This window comes from Molothrus ater, chromosome 2, assembly GCF_012460135.2.
Source record: "Molothrus ater isolate BHLD 08-10-18 breed brown headed cowbird chromosome 2, BPBGC_Mater_1.1, whole genome shotgun sequence".
In the NCBI taxonomy this organism is placed as follows: Eukaryota; Metazoa; Chordata; class Aves; order Passeriformes; family Icteridae; genus Molothrus; species Molothrus ater.
The window spans coordinates 25,295,652-25,317,316 of record NC_050479.2 but is presented as its reverse complement, the minus strand read 5'-3'; the positions used below and the strand labels follow the sequence as shown (position 1 = coordinate 25,317,316).

The 21,665-nt window shown below is 45.9% G+C and overlaps 1 protein-coding gene across 5 annotated transcripts in view; it reads right to left on the bottom strand.

Moving 5' to 3' along the window:
• Positions 1-21,438, bottom strand: part of ARHGEF7 (Rho guanine nucleotide exchange factor 7) — a 116,530-nt gene extending 95,092 nt beyond the window's left edge. For 2 of the 5 annotated variants that reach the window (XM_036384090.2, XM_054517944.1), the window contains exons 1-2: positions 6,344-6,496; positions 6,167-6,253 (exon numbers count right to left, since the gene is read on the bottom strand). Coding sequence is in view for 2 of the 5 variants with exons in the window: in XM_036384054.2 (XP_036239947.1) it covers positions 6,167-6,253; positions 21,185-21,349 (252 nt within the window). In the remaining 3 variants the exon portion in view is untranslated. Of the gene's footprint in view, positions 1-6,166; positions 6,254-6,343; positions 6,497-21,184 lie in introns of those variants that run through there. The other 3 variants (XM_036384079.2, XM_036384054.2, XM_036384070.2) reach the window with 3 other exon arrangements.
• Positions 21,439-21,665: the final 227 nt, after the last annotated feature.

Sequence of the window (21,665 nt, the reverse complement as noted above, 5' to 3'; positions counted from 1 at the left end):
AAAATAAACCAAACAAACGAACAAAAAAAACCCAACAACATACTAGCACATTAAAAAAAATACTAGCACTATTTGTTACATCATTCATTACAAAGACACTCTTGTAATCCACTATTGTTACTTGATAGCTTTCTTCTAAGTATCCACTTTTGTTACTTGATAGCTTTCTTCTAAGTCTTTTCAAATTATCGTGTATCAGGTGCTTTTGAACCTGTACCCCAATAAGGAGGTTCGTTCTTCTCTTTAATGAAAGCCACTGGACACACTTTATTCAGGAGGTGATAGCACAATATCATGCTACTGCTGATGCAACAAGCTCACACCAGGCAGAATCACAAGAAGTCAATTCTCACAGAAAGAGCAGGAAGGTTTAAGTGAAAAGGGAATCACGTAAGGATTTGAAAAGCTACCATGCACATTTGTGTTTCAGACTGTCTTTTACTAAATAAAACTGTAACAGTTTCTGATACTACCATTCCTCCCTGTCCAATGCCATATGTTCCTGCCTCTGTGTCACCTTCTCAGCTAGCATGACATTATGCACAAATGGTATACAAGATAAGGAATTGGGTTAATACCAGAAAAAAAATACTATTTTTCCACCATTCTATCTGTAAGACATCCTTAAAGTAGTATTCAAAGACTTCTCTTCCATAGGAATACAAAGGATTGATAAACACACAAAACACAGTCTCAGTGTTTAGGCCTGCCACTCCGTCCATCATAAAAATTCTCTGTATCACAAGAAGACATGCTTATGAAAATAATGTAAATAAGTCAAGCAACAGCATCTCCCTGTCTTAAAAACACATATTTACACATGAGAAAAAGGATAGAAATTAAGGGTGTGAGAGAGAGAGAGAAGTAGTCACACGTCAGAGGTCTGTACATACAAGACAAGTTGCAGAGACACACGGCACTTTGCTGTAAGCAATATCTAAAATATATTCAGAATAGTTTAGTGAACAAGTAGAAATCAGAGTGGGAGTTGGGGGGAAGGAATACAGTAGACACATCTTAATTAAAAGATACAACTTTTCCCCTTTGAAAAATATACCAATAAAATCTCAGCCTCAAAATAAAACCCCACAATGTGCAGTCCATAAGCAAAGAATGGTAACTTTAAAACATTGAAATTCTGGAAAATGTTTATGACATTTAAGAATCATGAAGGCATTTGGCAGCACACCTTCTGGGTTAGAAAAGCATTATGTTGGAATAAACCCAGGAGCAAATCTAAGGAATATTGTTCCTGACAAAATAAAGATCATATTCTGAACAAGGGCTGAAAGGATAGGTAGATGATTTAATTTCTGTATCATCATCCTAAGACTGGCATGAAGGTCTTCAGTACTAGAAACCTATTTATTCCTAATTCACTGACAAGTGAATGTCAGCCAAGTCCATCCACATTAGCAGCACAGCTCTACACCTTCCTTATACAAATAAGTCTTTGAGAGTCAGCTGGCAGAATACCTTTCCAAGTCCACACTGGCAGCAGGATTGTAGCCATAATGATCTAAAGAAGTGGGCAAGGCTCAGGGGAAAGAAGCATCACCTAACAGATGAACTGCTGTGTTAGGTGTGGGTGTGAGGGAAGAAGACAGACAGGTTCCCTTGCTCCCCTAAGCATACCTGCTCTAACAGAGTGACAGTGGCGCCCCTCACAAACTTTTCCCCAAGGCTGGAGCTCCATTATAGCCATTCACAGGCATTTGTATATCTTGATTAAATCTTGAGTGCTATGAATTTTATTTTACAAATTTGCATGCAGTGTTCTGAACCTTAAGGGCAAATCCCTCTTGTTCAAGAGATTTTATAATATACAAGCGCAGGATCTCAGACTGTGTAAGACTGCCAGGTTTGCTTCATTTCTTCTTTGGTTAGTTTATTATAGAAATAAATTCCTGGGCTTGGCATTGCTGCCTCTGTAATAAAATGACCATCCTTGAATCCTAGAGGCAAGCAGGTCTCTTAGCAGATAGAGAAAGGGTTCTAAGATCCATGGCTTGCCTTTTTCCATTAAGCAGTTGCTATCTCACCCATCAGTATAAAAGTCAGAAATACAAAATATTTTTGAGCTCAAGAAACCTGTTAACATTCAGATAAGCAAGCATTAATCGTTTATTTTATGAAAGCCAGAAAAAAAAACCCTGCAAGATGCTACTTACGGAATTTGATCACACAGACTGTGGCATTGTTCACAGGATATGTCAAACATTCTGCCCTTTAAAAGGCAGATACTAACATGGTTTTCCATTAACCTATTTTTGTTTATTATTCTACATTCAACTGCTCCCTCAACAAACTTCACTGCCGTTGAACTATACAGTGATTTCTCCAGGGCCAATGCAAGCTGTCAAACAGCTCTGGTCATAGAATAAGAAAAGACAGCATTATATTCAGGAAGCTCAAGCTCCTTTGAAAGAAAACAAAACTAGAGTAACATGACACAGCTACAAGATAATCACAATGGCAAAACTTGCTAGGGCTCAGGTAGAAATAAGCCATCACTTTTTCATTTTTCTCTCCTCTGCAAGATTTCTGTGAAAGATACACCTGCAGTGAATTCCTTCTTAACTATACATATCCACCCACATTCTTCTAGAACTAAGCCCCTCAGGTACAACAAGTATCTAGGACCCTGTTTGGAAAAGCAGGTCATGCTCCTCAGAAGGGAGTACAGTTAAATGTCTTCCCACCCAAAGAGAAAACTGGGTGAGAAAACAGCCTTTAAAGCAAAAATAGCAAGAACAGTAGCTAGCAAATATCATATTTGCCTAAGGAAAAGGCGCACAGTAAGATGTGAACTGACAACACAGGTGGCTATTCTACAGTCCCCTCCATCTATACAGACATTCAGCAACAGCACTGAAGGCTCAAAGTAGAATAAACTACTCAACACTACAATTATTCTAAGGATGCACTAATGGCTTTCAGAAGGGAAAAAATATGGAAATTCAGTCCCTGGTGGAGGTCTTAGGAACATTTTTTCATTAATGGGTCTCAGTTCCTTGTACCCGCATACAAGAAAACTGTTAAAAATAATTTTTAAAACCCAATACTTGCAGCACATTCTTCTGGTTATTTCTGGAATTATGCTTTGCTGTACAAAGATTGCTGCAAGCTCCAAATTAAGTATTCTCTTTTCTATGGAAAACTTAAATATCAAAAAATACTGGGGGGTGTGGGAAGGGAACCATTCGTTTCCTTTGAGGAACAGCAATCCTCCTCATTAGAATTTGAAATACACTTTCTGAATATTTTATTATCTTTTTAACAACCCAACCTTACTGGGAAGCAAGAGGAAGAAAACAAGAACAACTTTTAGACACCAGCACTTTTCCAAACCAACAGATTTTCTCATCTCTGTCCCTTATTTTACATGTAGGAAAGCAACCAAAGTTATCATGTCCTCTAAAAAAGGGATGCACAGATGGAAGCATCTCTAAGAAGCCATCTACTGCTGTGCAGCTTTCCATGAACCACAGCAGTTTATCAAATTCTCAATCGTGCTGTAACAAAGTCCCCTAAATTGGAGACCTACAGAGCTCCAGCAAGGCAAGGAGCTCTGACATGGCTTCTTAAAAAACACATCACCACTGCTTCCAAGATGAGCTCAGATCTGGGAGCAAGAAGTGCTTGTGCAATGCTGATCTTAGGCTAACCAAACCACTACCATGCTTTCAGCAGGCTCACAAAATCACACACAGAGAAATCATCTGATCCAACTACATATAATTCACATTCAATGTAAGGCTCAAGCACAACCTGTATAAATCACAAAAATCTCCACATTGTGGAACACTTATTAGGAAAAGTACCACATTAGTGCACAGAATAATGTCACATCTCCCCACACCACCCTAGAGCTTCCTCTGATACCCATATTGTCCAAATGTTTCTATTATTTAAGATACCAGATACACATCTAACCCTTTGTCAAATATTTGTACTCACCACTAACTCCTTTTTAGCTCATCTGCCCTCTCTGATAATATCCCCTAAAGCGGTTCCAGAGATGCTCCTCACACTCTGTGCTCAATGCAATCTCTACACCCTGTCTGAGGCTCAGGAAGCATTACTCAGACCCTGCACAGGGGAGCTATGGCATCTCCCCAGTTCCCACGGTGAGGAAGGCTCAGATTCTCCAGGGCTGACTCACACCTTGTTAACAGAGGGAGGGGAAAGAGCCCAGGAGTAGCGGATGGCCAGGAGGCCCCTGCCAGCTACTCCCTAGTTGAATCCAGGCTGCCATTGCTCTCATCTTTGGCCACAGTTAGGGGGTTAGAAAAATTAATGAGAAAACAACAGGGAACAGACAACATACAAACCATAAATACACACACAAGAGCTCCATAAGCCCAAGCATTTGTGCCCCTTCTTGCCAGCTTCTGAACTCTCTGGTAGCTTGGGAGTAATTCCTGTTCCAACATGCTGAGCTGGAAGCCACTGCTGCCAGTTACCTCCACGTAAGAAAGGTGTTTCCGGCACTCTTGCTGAGAAGCCCCTGAGGCCAGGTTAACAATTTGACTATTCCCAAAGATACTCAGGCTCTCAGAACAAAAGCAAAATTATTTTTTCTTTCAATCATTTTTCTTCATTTTCTCGGCACCCCAAGGAAAGGAGCTGACAAAAGCTTTTTGCAACTAGAGACCAAACTGCAACACTGTAACTATTCCCAGCCTGTCACAATTGCAATAGCTTCAAGCTTTGTGAGAGACCTGATAAAGGAAATTAGTAAAGGGGAGAGGACGATATTAATGCCATTTCCCCCCTCTTTAACATTTACAACACTCAATTTATTTCTGCATTGAGATCAGAAGTACCTCCTCCCCCAGTCCTCCCCAGTTTATGAATATCTACCACCTGAAGTTTGAATCTGCTCACACCCTTGAATGCTCAGAACATGAAAAGCTCAATGTGGCCCTAGAAAATACAAATGGGAGTGACAGCTGCTCCAAAGCAAAAAGAATGCTTGACATAATGCACTGTTAACCCCAGAATCTGGTTTCAGAACTTAATTTGGTTCTTCTCCCAAGAAATCCTAAGGGATTTTCTACGTATTTGGCAGGGAGAAGGGAATGAAGGTAAAAATGTAAGGGCTTACTCACAAGAGGAGTATTAAAAGCGGTCTTAATTTCCATCTTTATCCATGAGGGAACCTAAGATAAAGGGCAAGTCCTGCAAGTATCATTTATTTCACTAATGATACTTTACTGTTTAGAGGCCTCAGGAAAGCAATCAGAGTCTTTTTTTAATGACATTCAGTTACTGCCTGGCAAAATCACAGGCAAGACCAGAGGTACCATAAGACCCTGCAAATTAATTAAGACAACACTACATTAATTTAAGTCCAGAAGCACCAGAAACCAATTTTTCCACCAAAAAAAAAATGTCCCCAAGAACTGAAATGACAATACCTCTCACTTCCCAATGCAGAGAAGCTGAAACCTGTTTTTAATCTCATCAGTTCCTTCCCACACACCAACATAAAGTAAACTCGACAGCAGTATGTACTTGCTATAGCTAAATATACCAGCAATATTCGAGAACCTAATTTGCAACCCTGGGAACACACGTTCGGAAAAGATGGCAGTTTGCAGGGCTTTTATGTAACACAAATTTAAATAGAAGAAACAGCACCTGCCATTTTCTTCAATTAGCATTTCGCTCGGTTGTAGGCAACTTAATTTCTCTAAGCCGACCACTGCGCTTCCAATGCGATTCCACGAATAAAGCGGACACAATGTATACGTACCGAGAATTCACTCGCACGGAACAGCAGTGGTTTTAGGCGCCCCGGGGCCAGGCAAACCCCGTCCCCGGCACTCGTGGCTGCAGTGACACAGGGACGGGGCGCGCCCTGCCCGAGCAGCGGCGCGGCCCTTCCACACACGGCCTTTCCTTTCCTTTCCACGGGCGGCCCGGCCCTTCCCTTCCCTTCCACGAGCGTTCCTTCCACGCGGTCCCTGCCGGGGCGCGGCCGCCACCGCGCCGCATCGGGCAGCGCCCCGGCAGCCCCGGCTTCCCCGCAGCCCCCCGGGCCCGCAGCCAGGGGAGGGGCGGCCGCCACCATCTTGTCAGCCGCGTCCCCAGGCACAAAGGCAGGGCGAGAAACCCCCCGTCCCCGGGACCGAGCCGGGCGCCCCCAGCCCCGACTCACCTCCAGGCGCAGGGAAGCACCGCAGCCCCGCAGGAACTCGCGGATGTTGCTCAGGCACTCGCCCTCCGTCCGCGGCTCCGGGTACACCTGCAAGAGAAGAGGCGGGCGGCTCAGCGCGGGGAGGAGATGGGACCGCGCCGCACCGGAGCGGCGTCCCCCACCCGCCGCTCCCCTCACCTCCCGCTCCCTCCGCAGGCAGCGGCGCCGATCGATCCCACTGGAGGCTTTGAACCGGGAAGTAAACACGGAGCACAGGAAATGGCGTGCGAGGGCGGGGGGCGGCGGGCAGGAGCGCGGGCAGGGGTGCCCCGGCCAGGCGCGGTCGCGGGCGGCTCTGCCCCGGCGGGGCGGGCGGAGGGAGGGATGGATGGATGAGGGAGGCGCGGCCCCGCTCGGCCCTGCCCAGCCCCGCTCGGCCCGGCCCAGCCCAGCCCAGCCCAGCCCCGCCCCGCCCCGCCCCGCCCGCGGGCTAGAGCGGCCGCGGGCCTCGCCGCACCATGCTCCTGAATTTTTCAAATTGCTCCTGCACAGACCCCCGTGCCGTGACGGGTCTGGCTGCAGGGCGAGCGGCCCAGCGCGCAGCCGGGGACAGCCCCTGCTCGGGACAGGCAGTGACCGCGCCCGGGGTACAACGCGCACGCCGCGGGTGGCCGGTGTCGCCCGCGGGGCTCGTCGGTGCCCTCGTTGTGGTTCCGGTCCACCCTTGGGTATCGGTTTTCTAACGAGGAAATACATCAGAAATGCTCCGAAGACCTCCGCGGAAAATACCAGCGCCCGGAGTTAATAATCTACCAATTCCAGGGTCTGATGTTAACGTCCTTTATCTGTGGTTTATTTAACAGCCCCTTCCCACCCCAGAGGAAAAACAACTTCACATAGAGGAAACCCTTGACTGAATCTAAGACAGGTTTTGGCAAGGCAGCCGTCAGCTCTCTGCAGCTGCACTCACGGTGCCTTCAGCTCACACTCTGTAGACCCCAAAAGCAAAGTGTAGCCCTTCCACGGAAAAGCAGCCTGCCCCAAGAGCTTCAGGGACGTGGCTTAACTTACCACAGCTGGACTAAATTCTGTGTGCACATAAGCGTCGTTTCACAATACATTCATTGATTTCTGTGAAGTAGTTTAGCAAACAAATCATTGCCCAAACTGGACACCTTGCTCTGTCAGAAGGGGAAAACCTAGCACAGAAGTGCACTGGCAAGCCGCTGGAACCCGAGGTGTTGCAACACACAGTGTCACACGGCCTTTGATCATGCGTTACACTCGGAGGAGGTTTTGTTACATGCATGTGTGTCAAGGTTACATAAACTCACAGCATAATCCACCTGCATAGCACTGGGAACTTCACATAAGGTTGACTCCAAACATTCTGTCAAGCTGAAACCAAGGTAGTGCCTTCCCACAAAGATATCTCTGACCCACAGAGGTACTTTTTGATACAGAATTATTACCACAGAGGTAATTTTTGATGCCACAAAAATTAACAAATGTGACAACATGACAGGGTGAATCTGGCACAAAGAAATTTAAAACACAAGTCACTATCATTTTCTAAACAAAATTCAGATGAGTCTTATATGAAAGCCACTAGTCTGTAATACAAGGAATTTGGTAAGGATATGAGTTGAAGAATCTTCCTTTCCTCAAGGAGAGAGCACATACACACACCCTCCAAACTCCTCAAATTGTTTGGTACTATGATAAATCACTGTGATTAATAATAACCCTTTACTACACTAAAACATAAAGGGAATCCTAAAGAAGCCCTACGGAAGGACTACAGCCCAAAAGATAAATTCAGTAAGTTCAAAGGACACAAGAGGTGAGAGAGCCCTCCTGAAAACACCACAACCTTCATGTCTCTTGCTTGAAACACTTTTTGATTGCTCTATTAATTTATTTCTTAATTCTAGTTAGAAATCTAAAGCTATCATGCCAACATCCCTTGTTAGAATAAGATGCTGGGAATTTTTTCATGTTGATGCTTCTGGTATGCTCTCTCCTGTATGTTCTTAATATCCACACAACAATGATATCATTACAATTTATAACTGTTTTATCTTAAACTATTTGCATACTAACTGAGGTTTATCTCCTTTTACATGTGCTACTTCATTGCCTCTTTTTTGTACCCACCATTTTCTTTTTCATCTACTTTGTTCATCAAGGCCTCTTTTCATTCTGAGAAACCTTAATATTACTTCTGCTCTTCAAACACGAATAATGTCTCCCAAGAAATCACAGTAAATCCAGGTTTCTCTTAAAAGAAGCAAATGTCTTGTCTCGTAATCCACATTAACTCAAAATGTCCCAAAGTCTCCAACACATTAAACTCAGTAATTCTAAGAAACCCAGACAAGTACTACCACCTCATAAGAGGCCACACATAATTCATAAAAGACTGAGCAATAACTGGAAAAAAGACGCCAAAAAAAAAGGAGGGAGTTAGGAGGAAGAAAGGGGAGAGGGTAAGGAGAGACATGATTAGAGAAAGGCAAAAATTTTCAATTGAAGATTAAAGAAACAACAAGGAAAGAAAACTCAAACCCTGCAAATTGTTCCCTATCCGATCTGGAAGCTTAAAAAACATGCCAAATACACCACTGAGACCTTAGCCCCACCAGCACTGTAATGCATGTTTTCAGTTAAAAATCATCTTCCTCAAAACAATAAAATAAGTTACAGTAAATCTTTAGAGATATCATTTCTTCCTTCAAAACAAGGGAAAAGACTTTGGAATGATAAAAGAAGCAGGGTACATAGCAGGGTACATTTTCTCAGCTCTGTGGCTGCAAGCATTTTTATACAACAGAAGACAGAAGCATATGGATAAAGAATTTAAAAATATCTTAGCATTTGCATTCTGCTAGAAATGTAAAGTACTAATGATCCCATAAAATGAAGCAAACCAATTATTTACCTGGAAAATCTTAATGTGATTTTGGTAACCTTCTCCTATAGACAGCTGAGAAACACAGTAAGGGACCTGAAGAACAAAACCAGCCCTGTGACAGAATGTTGAAGTGCAGTTATGTGGGCCAGGCCCATGATAAAATCACACATATGGTACATGATATCCTTTATAGTTACAGGAAGCTCAGGAGCATGACCTCTCACACAGATCACATTTATAGCCTCACAGACTATTCAAAATGTACCAGAACATCATGCAAGCAGACCACAGGCAGGTAAGTCCTAGTCCACCTGACAGACAGATAATCAGTACAGAGACAAAGGATAAATGAAAGTGGGGTCATACTCCCAAATTGCTTAGCTTAATAAAAAGTAGGTTGCATGTACATAAAGCCAGTGAAATAAAGAGGTTAGGTATTTTCCTCTCCAGTATTTGCTTCATCCTTTTCCTATCATAGACCAACACCATTAGATCATTAATGGGGGTTGTCTACTTCTTATATGTATACACAGCTCTTTGTACAAAGAGACCTCAGTGTCCAACTGGAACCTCTGTGTGCTCTAGTAATACAAATAAAAAAGGTTACTAGTAATTAGAAAAGACAGGGATTCCAGAGGGGCATGACAGATTCTTAATTAGGGACCAGGGTGCCACAGTGGAATCCAAAGAGATGAGAGGAAGGTAATATGCAGAGCAGCCACTGTTTAAACCACTTCTTTGTGGTTCAGGGACAGGTTCTGATTAAGATTTAATCTCTTGGGGAGCAGTGCTAGAAACCACAGCTAGTTCAATGAGGACACTTATGTGATGCACTGTAGCTATCAAGGAGCAGAGTACATTTCCCACTGTCCAGAAAAGGTGGGGAACAATGTGCAATGCAAATAGATGGTACCTAGCTAAATGTCACATCCCTTTAGACCAGTTTAAATCTATGGTTTTAATCAACATAACAAGTGAATAAGAAAGGGCAATGCAAAGAGGCTGCATCCGGAAAAGGTATGACAGGGGTAGTCTTAGAAAAAATTAAAAGGCTACTATAAATTCATTTGGACAGGGAAATTATATGAAGAAAATTAGCAAGGAATGTGTATAATAATGAATAAATATTTTTTTTTTTTAAAACCCAAGCAAACCCACAGTTCTTTGACTGCAATCTCAAGTAAACATGAGATATTAATAAAAAGTAGGAGACATCTTCAGCTATATGTGTTGGAAATCAGCTGTTTACTTGCATTCACTGCTGAACAACTTGACAAACTGGGTCACAGAATGAGAAGTGTACAAGGCCTTTATATAGAAACTGGAATCTACCAGGTAGAGTGAGTAAGAACACAGTTCCTACCTGCAAGTTACATCAATCATTTATCTAGCATAACATATAAAAAGTACAACATGGTTTACTATGTAAGAAGACAATCTCAGAAAACTAGAAAGCAGAAATGAATAGAAAATGTAACCTAGCTGCAAACTAGTAGCCAAGTTCAGCAGACACTTAGAAACGTTCTGTTCAGGTGTATGGCTGCTTGAGCCTGAAGTTCAAAGACTGAGCCCTTAAATAGAGAAATCCTTTTCATCCTGCCTGGACCCTTTTATATCAGATTCCCCTAGCAGCACAGAACAGTTGTCTCTCCATGTTTCAGAGCACCTTGTACACACAGAGCATTACCACAATCTAATCAGTAAAAATACCATAATTGCACAATGCAGCAAAGCTAACAAAAGGCTCCTATTGATCACATTCAGTCCCACAGCAGCTGTGTTTCCCTTGCTTCCAACCCCTTTGACTGGTCAAGGGCAACTGATCTTCCAAGTGGGGCAAACACCTCCTGCACAAGCACTACAGGCTGGGATTTGTTGCCAAGGTTTGTGTTCAGGGACAAAAATGAGATTAAAAGCATCATGAGGAGGAAGCCTGGCCATTCTCACACCAGCCTGGGTGGTGAAGCTGCAGGAGATTGTGCAACACCTCCTGCCGTTTCCTTCCCTCCCAGCTGCTGCCTCCTGCCTGCACCTGCACCCATGCCCAGCAGGGCCCATCCCTTCGGGCATTCGGGTTTCCTGCTCGGTCCCAGACCACTGGCCCTCACAAATTGCCAATGTGAGGCACAAATTTGTGAGGCACAAATTCCCTGGGGATTGTGGGGGTGGAAAAGAAAGAGTGGCTACACAGTTACACAGGAAGACATCCTCTGCTTCTCGAGGAAGCATCCACTGCTGGGGACCAATGGCAGGTGCAGCACTTCCTCCACAGTCAGTGAGCAGTTGGGCTGACAGGACTGGAGATGGGAGTCCCTGCTCCTCCCAGGACGGCAGGAGGCACAGCTGCACTCCTAAGGATCGCATCTTCCACATCTCCAAGTAAGGAGCACTCTGCACTTGAGCCAAATCACTTAAAGAACTGTACATCCTACTGATGGCACATTAGCAGGATGCTATAACTAAACTAAAAACATAGATCAGGATTCTCAATGAAGTGCAGCTCTGTTTTAAAATCAGGTTGACAGAGCACCAGACCTTAGCGTGATACAGTTTCTGCACTACTGTAGCTCTTTAGCACTGACTTTTCCCACCCTATAAAACCTGCAACCCACAAACTTTTCAATAATAACCTGCACAGCAGTCAGCACAGACTACACACCTGTATTTTGGCTTGAGGGAACCCCCCATGCTCTGAAAGCACAGCAGCAGGCAGTCAGACAGACAGACAGACAGACACATAGATAGTAAGAGCTAGATCCAGCAAAAGACTGAAGCTTCTACAAGTCATGCACTAAATTTTTTTTATGTGCTGAAATTTTACATTTCTATACATCAGCTAGGCTCTGCATACAATACAAAGAGGAAGAAAGGTACCTTATGATATGCTCTAAAATTCTTATTTGCTGAAAAGGATACCCAGACACCAAGTTAATCAAGACACAGCAGTAGGTAAAAGCAGGTATCTACTTAGTGTCCCAAATTCCAGTCATCTCCTAGACTTACAAGAGTCCTTTGAGTGTCATTTGGAAGAAGTCTCTGAAAAGTGGTTAGTGTCCATTTTTTATTAACAATAGAGCATAAAGGTTCCCAAACCTCTTGCCCTTGGACACCACTATTGGTGACAGCCACAGAAGGGGCTCTTAGATCTCATTACCTCACTCCAAAGCCATCAGCATGACTAACCCCACATCTGACACTCCTCTGCTTTACATCCTACCATCCCCACACCAGTCCCTGTATTCCATCTTTCCATCTCTCCCCCTTCAGACCACACACACCACCACTCTCTAAATCAGCAAATGCAATCCCACATTTAGCCACACAAACATAACCCACCACCTCTTCTTTACTGCCCAACAGGCCACACCAACTCATCAGCCACCACTCTGTGCTCCCTCAACCTCCACTTTGCTATCTGAAGCCAGAAGCACTTTTAGTTGGCCGAAGACTCCTCCAGCTCTTCTGATTTTTTCCTCTGCACACGTTCAGAAATGCTCCTCTGCCTGACTGGCCATCATTAACAGTGACCTACATTCAAACACACAAATGTTCTGCTTTAGCTGCTTCAGTTCTTTAGTGTAATAGCCCTCAAAATATAAGTTCAGCTAAGTTTGCAAATGAAATGTGTAGTTTGCTTAAAATGGCAGCCAGGTCTTGTGGCAGCCTTTATAAATGGGACCTTATGCAAAAATTAGAGCTGCTTTTTTCCATTAATCTGCCCTCCAAAAATGACTCTGTAAAACTGATTCAGCTGTTTTGAGTTCATCTTTTCAGATATGTACCTGAATTAAACAATATTCAGGAAAACAGTACTTTTTTTTTTTCTTGCAGTAGAAGTACAGTACTTTTGCCACTTCCCTTAGACCCTGATTAAATTCCCATCAATGTACGTAGACTCAAGTTGCATCAGGGAAGGCTCAGGTTGGACACTAGGAGGCTTTTCTTCACAGAAAGGGTGATTAAACATTGAAATGTGCTGCCCAGGGAGGTGGTGGAGTCACCTTCCCCAGACGTGTTTAAGGAAAGACTGGATGGGGTACTTAGTGCCAAGGTTGACTTAACAAGGTGGTGTTTACTCAAAGACTCAATGATCTCAGAGGTCTTTTCCAACATGATTGATTCTGTGATTTTGTGAAAGTCTATAAATTGACTTCCATGAAGCAGGTTTTAACCCAGCCCTAAGACACAAACACTGTAGTCTAAGGGCAGGCACCATGGCAGTCCGTATGGTACTTTTGTTTTCTCAAGTTTCCATCTAATTTTTGTATTTCAGACAGAAAACATAGGTTGGCACAGCATTAAGAAAATCAGAATGCCATGCACATAAAACTTACAAGCTGTCTTTGCAACTGCTATTAGGGACCCTGAAAGCCCCCCTGCTGTGGCCTGAGCTAGGCAGGAGTCCTACAAGAGCACATGCATGGGAGTGTGCCTGAAGGATGTGATACATACACATAACAGAGTCTGGCTGCAGCTGCAGCAGTGAACTGCTTCCCCTGCCTTCCTAAAAGCTAAGAACTAATATTCCTAATTCCTGTAGTTTTGCTTATTTTCTTGCTATTTCAAAGAAAAAGAGAAAATCAACTAGCATGCAACTGACCCCAATCCCAAGCAGCATCATCAGCCTCAGGCTGCAGAGCTCCAGGGGTGCCAGCATTAAATGTCCATGGGAAGATGTGTATTTCCCTGAGGTCAGTGCATGAAAAAAGCCTGATGAAGTGCATCTCCAGGTGTGGGCTTGGCAGGAGCTGAGCCAAAGAGATTCATTCCCCTGTGAAGGAAGCCTGGTGGGGAAGGGTTTTGCACCCCTTGTCACGTAAAGCCTGCAGTGTTTGCTGTGGAGCATCGCTGTTCTGATGCAGCGCAAGCTCAGGCTTCAGGAGTCCAATCACTCAGGGTTTGTTTACACTGGGAGAGCTCTGCTGCTAGATATGCTGGCAAAGCTCCTCAGTGTGGATGTAACATATGCCAGAGAGGGAATTCCTCTGCCAGTCTAACAGTACCACTTCCCCCAGCGACATTAACAAAGCCAACAAAACCACTTCTCTGACAGCACAGCTGCACCAGTGGGGGGTATATGGTTTTTACTGCTTTCCCCCTCCCCCCACCCCATGAAAATATTCCATGGGACTACCAAAGCCCTACAGAAGGGATGGATTCTCTTCTGGGCAAGCTGCCAACATCATCCAATAGCACTCACTGCAGAGCAGGAAAATGGAGACCCGTATTAAATGCACTTAGACCCAAGCAGTGTTTCATTGGCCAAGAAGGGACAGGGGCCTCTGCCCACGGGGTGTCAGTGATCCATGATGAGGAGTGGCACCAAGGAAACTTCCTGCAGATGAAGCTGGCCACCCCTGCTCAACTCCCCACCACAATTACAGTGCTGAGGCACTGAAACAGGTTGCCCAGGTAAGTCATGGGTGCCTCATCCCTGGAAGTGTTCAAGGCCAAGCTGGATGGGGTTTTGAGCAACCTGGTCCAGTGGAAGGCGTCCCATGGCAGGGGTGTTGGAACTAAATGATCTTTAAGGTCCCTTCCAACTCAAACCATTCTATGGTTCTGTGACTCTGGTGGTGGGTAATGGCAGCAACCACATCATACTGAGATGTGGAGAGAAAATGGCTTTGCCCTAGGCAGCAAAGTGAGGGAGAGAGCAGAAGTGTCACCCTGGCTGAGGATCAGGGAGTAAAGCTCAGCCAGCCAAAGTGCAAGACACTGCATCCATGCTGCCAGCTCACAGTATTTTTGCAAGCCCTGTCATGCTTCAAATGTTTTAAAGTTACAGCTCTTCAAATCACAGCCACTGAATAACAATTAATTTAAATTTTTATTTAAGGAAGATATATATTGAATTTCCCTCAGTGATTCATAGCCAGATTTTAATAATATATATGCATACTATATTTAATATATATAAATTTATATAAATATATACATGTGTGTATGTATAAATACACTTACATTCATACCTGGTCTGCACACTTCAATTTTAAAGCTAGACTTCCAGTTTTCTAAGGCTGGAATTACAGTCATAAACATTTTCAGCTGAACAATGTGGTGCCATCAGCCACTAGCACGCAGTGTAACCCGAGGGGAGCGTGCTGGTGGCATCTCCACAGTGCTTCCTTTTCTCCACACACACACATTTGGAGGATAGCCTGGGTAGCAGTAGGGCACCTGAGGGCTAACGTTTTCGTTGTCCATATTATGTACAGGCATAGAAAGAATGCATATAAAAACTGTGGAAAAGACATTAGTGAGAGTAAGACCAGCAGAACTACATTATTTTTCCACGTTTTCTCACAAAAAAACAATTTAATTGCCAACAGTTTCCTTAATTGCCCCCTCTTCTTATTGAACTCAGTCCAGGTCTTTATGCACTGACAGGATCTGATTTTCAAGAAAAAAGCAATGCACATAGACAAGTCCTCTGCTTCCTCAATGAGCACAGGCAGACCATATTTCATCGGATAATATCCCAGTTGCCAGAATTCCAGAGCCAGTGCATAGACAGGAAAAGCAAGGGCATTCTCCTTCAAAGCATTCCTGCATCCCTGCTCTCACAAGGCAGTAGGAGTAGCACAGTCAATGACAAGTCTGTAACAGTACCAAAGAATCCTACAAAGCTCACAGTATCACTGATGAGAACAGCATGTATTCAGGAAAAAGGCACCCTAATGACTTTGTTTGGGATAACTTTTCCCCAGGCTCTCGGCTCATCCCTGCAGTGCCTCCCCCCTGGAGCAGCAGCAGTGCTCATACACAGACCAGCATTCCCCGAGCACGCAGCCACGGCAGGCACACCTGTCCACCATGGATTATTCTTGCCAGAAGCACAATAATCTCCCTGGGAGGACTGTTGCTGAAGGAAGGGAGCATATGCACATTGAAATGCAGATTTTGCTTCCTGTCCTGTGATGACCTGCTGCTGCTGCTGCACACAGCAACCACAATACCTTCCCAAAAGATTTCAGTGAGCAAAGGCAGAACAGCCTTTGGGGTCAGCCAGGCAGACCCAAACAGTCTCACCAAGGCTTCAGGGTGACAATATCCTGCCAGAAGAACTTCCAAAATGTTGGTTGCTCAGGGCCAAATAGCACCTGGAAATTTCTACCTTCTGGTGGGATGTTCTCAAGCTCTGTCTGGGCTCCACATTCAGCCCCCAGCCAGCATTACACCCTTTGCAAATATACTGGGCTACAAAAATCATCACTTGTTATTAACTCTGGGTCCAAAACACTTTTCCTTTCTTCTTCCTTCTCAACACGTGAAATATCATGTTCAACACGTGACATATCATGTTCAGGTCACACCTTGTCACAGCAGGAGAGAAGTATACTTAGGCCTGATATTTACGTGTGAAATGAGAGATAAGTGAGCATAAATATCCCTTTGCCCGAGCCTAGGGGCACACGCTCATCATGGGGACAAGGCTGGTGACATGGCTGCCACACGTGGCAGCCCAAACCCTCAGTGCTTGTGCTCATACACAACAGTTCATTTGCCTTGTGAATCACAAAGGGTTAATTTATTCCTAAATTACAACTCAGAACGCCTCATTTAGCCAAAGACCTCTCCCATTAAAAAGAGAATCATACAGATGTATGAGGTATTTGTACAAAGATCTTAATCTTTGCTGCCATCAGCTCTGGTACTAGCCCAATTAATAACCAAATTAATGTCAACGCCGGTACCCAATCCTCCTCAGGGAATGGGGATGACGTTTCCTTTCGGCCATGCACCAAGTCCCATCCAGCAGGAGGCAGAGCCGTGTGTTTTCCCGGGGCCAGCCCGTCTCCCACCTCAGCGCGGCGGGCGCAGCCGGAGGGAGCGGCTGTGTGTTGGCTCAGCCTCCCCCGCGCAGCAGAGCAGCTCCTGCCTCGCTCAGTCCTACGCTCGGCGCACCCCTGGCCATGGTCCATTGGACGGAGGGGGCCCAGCCGCCCATCCCGCTCGCTCCATGCCCCGGCTCCGAGCCCCGAACCAGCCGCGGCCGTGCCCTCCAGGAGCCCCGGCGGAGGGGGGGCACCACGGGGTGTCAGATGGCTGCTGCATCACATTGCCCGATGCGTCTTCTGCGTTTTCCCCAAAAAAAGAACAAAGCTGTCCTCAAAACGGCGCTTTCTGTCGAACAGCTGACCAAAAATAAAAAGCACAAACAAAACTTAATGGAGCGCGAAGCCTCATAAGACAAGGAAAATTCCCGCTCCAATTCTGATCTCTGTTTACAGCGTTGAAAGTGGGTCAAACTGGTCTGCGATGGAGGAATCTGTTTGGAAAATGATCTCTGAGAGGAAAAGCATCTAAGCGGCAGACAACTGCACTGCAATGCTTCCACGGGGATCCCTTCCCTGCCATCAAAGTAATTCAGTTTTAGCACACAAGGCTGAAACCCTCTAACTTGAAATTATGGCTTTTTTATTCAAATTACTTAAATTCAGCAATTCCCTATCTTTTGGAGCAAATCAACTAACCACGTTTCAGCATAGATCTCCACGCTTTAAAAAACTAAGACATAGCTGGTTTTGGACAGGGTGGGGGAAGCTGTTGTCGGTTTTGTTGATTTTGCATTGTTTTTTTTTTAATAATTGCCCTCACTTTTGTTCATTTCCTGTGTTCAGGACAAGGTTATTGTGCAGTACCATCACACTGCCTAACCCAACTATTTTGTTTTACCCTGTCATGGTCTCTTTCAAAATGCAAAGGAATGATTATGACATAAAATGTGAGCCCAAAAATAAGGAACAGTCTGTAACAACATTACTTTTCAAGGTATTTTCATTCTGACTTAGAGAAATCTAGTCAATTTAATATCTGTCCTTTCCTGTTCAAGATAGAATATGATTGTAATGTAAACAAATTCAGCCAAAACTTCCTGGCAAGAAGCTTTGTAGGTTGTTCTGTGCAATGCTGGTATACAAATACAGAGCAATCTAAAGAAAGAATATACTAACTAGCCTTGAAACCCACCAATTTGTTGTATTGACTTATGAAAATTCTGTTCTTTGACCTTCAAGTGCTTGATTCCTTTTATGGTCGCACAGTCTTTATTTATTAAAAATCTCCTGCTAATTACTCTCAGGGTACCCAGAGGCTTTAAAAAACACAAAATGCCAAAAAATTTATTACTACATTCCTGCATATATTGAATCCTCTTTCTAATCTGTTTTTGAAAGAAAGAAATACATTTATAACATTTTCTCGCAAACATCTTTAAAAGCACTCCAAGCTGATAAACATTCCTTCATATTTATATTTTGTAATTTTTTAAATGTTCTCTTTGGCTTTAGTTACTATTTTGTATTTAGAGAAAAATGAGCTCTGTAAGTCTTCAAAGTGTCTGCTAATGTCAGATATTTATAGAAAGTTATGATCTGAAATGATTTTAAGAACTGAATCAATCTATATCTGTGGGACATCCTTATATCTTTTAAACTTCAAAAATGTCCAGTTTAAACTAGAGACTTTGCGGGCAAAGAAGGAATAAAAAGGCTCATATTTTAAATGCACTCAGTATAAAAGAAGTAACAAAAAGTAGTAGCCAAAAAGACTTGGAAAAAAATACCATGGCACAGTAAAGGATGTAAATTTTATATCTGTTTACCAACAAACAAAGAGAGAGATTAAAGTAACACGGAAACAGCTCAGACATAACATAGATGAGAACATGAAAGAGGTATGGAGTATAAATTCTGAGTCTACAGATAAAGAATATTGAAAAAGTTAGAAAAATGAGTTTGAGAGACATCTATGAATTAGAAAGTGCTTTGTGAGTGACCCGTGGAAATAAGAGCAGTTACCCTCACAAAACCAAAGATCCCCCTAAAAAAAATTAAAAGGGCTATTTCTCCCCAGACTTACAACTAAGTAAGAGCCACAGGAGACACCCAGGGTCAGCGGGGACTCCTGTCCCAGCACCCTGCTGGACACGGGGCGAGCTGGCGGGGTGGGAGGCTGGGAGATGCCAGTGTTCCTGGTGCCCTGCTGCCATCCCAGCCCGCTGCAAACCCCGCGCTGCTGCACCGTGATTCCACTGACGGCTCCTCGCACCCAGGCTGGTGTCCTTGCTGGCTGCGGGGAGCTGTGAGCCTCTGCCACCCCTCCTCTGCATGTGGGTGCTGTGAAGGGACCCCCGCCCGAACATGAGGGGTGTTTGCTCCTCTGACATGAAAAGAGAGCCTTTCATTCAATAACTGAGCTGTCCCAAACTGTACTGTAACAGAGGAGCACATTAAGTTGGGAAACACTCTTTTAACACTTATTTCTGTTATGCTCTTTCGTTTATTTTGTTTTTTGGTAGAGCCTCTTTCCCAGATTGAATGCAGGACCCCATTTTACTAGGCTTGACATCTACACAAAGGGGAAAGACCTTTCCTGCCCTAAAGTTCAGAACCCAAAGCCCAAGAGGTGCTCAGGGAGCGTGCCTGGAGCAGCAGTGTGGGAAAGGCTGCCAAAACCCTCCTTGGGCTTGGTGCCACCAGGCAAAAGAGCCTGGGGACAGGGAGGCACGGGCGGAGCCTGTCAGAGCCAGTGGATAGTGAGGCGGAGGAGCCCCCACTTACCCCCATCCCCACGTCACACGTGTCACCCCGGATGGCAGAACAGGACATTTACCCGATGGCAGAACAGGACATTTACCTGCTCTGGAGCCCCACTTTGCAGCCCAGTGCACTGGACAGGAGTTTGCACCTCACGTACCACCTCCACAAAGCTGCAGCCCCTTGGGAGCAGCGACATCCTCTTCAGCTCTACTGCCTGAACAGCCACTTAGGGGGAAATGGTGGTGGGGAAAGCTGGCAGCAGCAGTGGCAGGGGCTTCAGCTGTCTCAGCTAGCCCCGTGGCCACCATGGTGGTCCCTGAGTTACCCACACTCACACAGCCACAGACACACTGTGCCCGCTCTCATCACTTCCATCGCCCGCCAATAGCACTGCGGGCTCCTGTGAGGTTTCCACATCCCCACACCACCTCCCAATGTACCTGCAAATTCGGGAGGCAGGAATGATCTACTACATCTGCAGAATGGGACTCCAGTCCAGAGCCAGGACCTCCACGCTACAGTACAACACAAAACAGTAACAACCCCAGTGGGTGGCGAACTGAAGAACCAAGGGGGACAGCCCAGCCCCAGTGTCCTGCTGAGCTCAAGGCACTGGTTACAACTTTGTGGGTCTGAGCACTACTTGAAGTAGAGCCACAAAAGGTAACAAAAGCCCACTGTCAGCAGGCTCCAACAAATGGAGCGCTCTGCCAAGTGCAAAAGGTGAAAAATTGGGTGTTATTTACAAGCAAGAATTCATCCCATCATCATAGCAGATGACCTTCATCAATCTTCTCTTTACTACCTTAGATTGGCACACGAGGAAAGTTTTTTGCCAATACGTGGATCTCTGCGTGCACTACGTTATTGAACATCAGGTGAGACAACGGAACTGTCCCAAGTTTTGAGGCACAACCAAACCCCTCTCCCTTTGGCTGAGTTAAGACAGGAATTACGTACGTTCACAGAACACATAAAAGTTACCTGACAGACTACGTTTTCTTCAAACACAACGCAAACTAGAGCTGTAACGCGTTTTCTCAGCCTCCTCCCAAAAAAAGGATGAGATTATTTTCCACAGGCTACCGAACAGAAAAGGACCCAAACAACGCTAAAACAGCCTTCAAGAAAACTAAGCATCAAACGCTAAAATGTCCTTCAGAAGCTGAAAGGGATGAGCTGAATCACCTCCCCAGCGAGGTGAGGCACCGGCTGTTCCAGCAGTTGCGTAGATAAGTTTGCAGCCGGCTCGTGGCACGCAAGGAAGGGTCCATAGTGCACCCCCCAAAATGAATGCATCTCCCGTGCACAGCTAGGACTCCGCTTTGGAGAGCGGAGCGTTGGTCCAACACTTGCACAACAGTGGCCCCTCAGGGGGGAAGCCCCTCCAGCCCGGCTGCCGCTCCCCGCTCTCCCCCGGCCCCCGAGGGGAACCGGCCCCGCTCCGCCCCCCGCTCCCCCCGCCGCCCTCCCCGGGCCCGGGGTCCCCCCCGTCCGGCGCGGGGGGCGGCGCGGGCGGGGCCGGGGGCGGCGGGCCCGGCCGCACAAAGGGCGGCGGGGCGGGGGCCGCCGGGCACTTACTTTGTCTATGGTGCCCGGGAGCAGGCGGTCGAGCAGGCGGCACAGCACCACGCCGTCCTTCAGGGAGGACTGAAGGAAGCCCTCGGGGTCGGAGATGGTCTTTTTGGGCGACTCCAGCACGCCCAGGGCGATCAGCCACGTAACGGTCTGCTCCGCCGAATTCATGGCGATGGCGGCGGCGGGCGGGGGTCGCGGCGCCCCGCGCCTCGCGTGGGTTTTGTGTCTCCCCCGGCGGGGGCTTCAGGCGGAGGCCGGCGGCGCCGCCCCCATGTGAATGCAGATGACGACGCCCCGGCCCCGCCGCTACAGACACATGCAGCTGCAGTGCCGCCTCCTCCCCGCCCCCCCGCCGCCGCCGCCGCCGCCGCCGCCGCCGCCGCGGCCGCCGCCGCCCCATGACATCACTGGCAGCGGCGGCGGGCGGGGGCCGCGCGCCCGCGGAGACCCGCGCACCGCTCCGCGCCCGCTGCGCGCTCCCAGG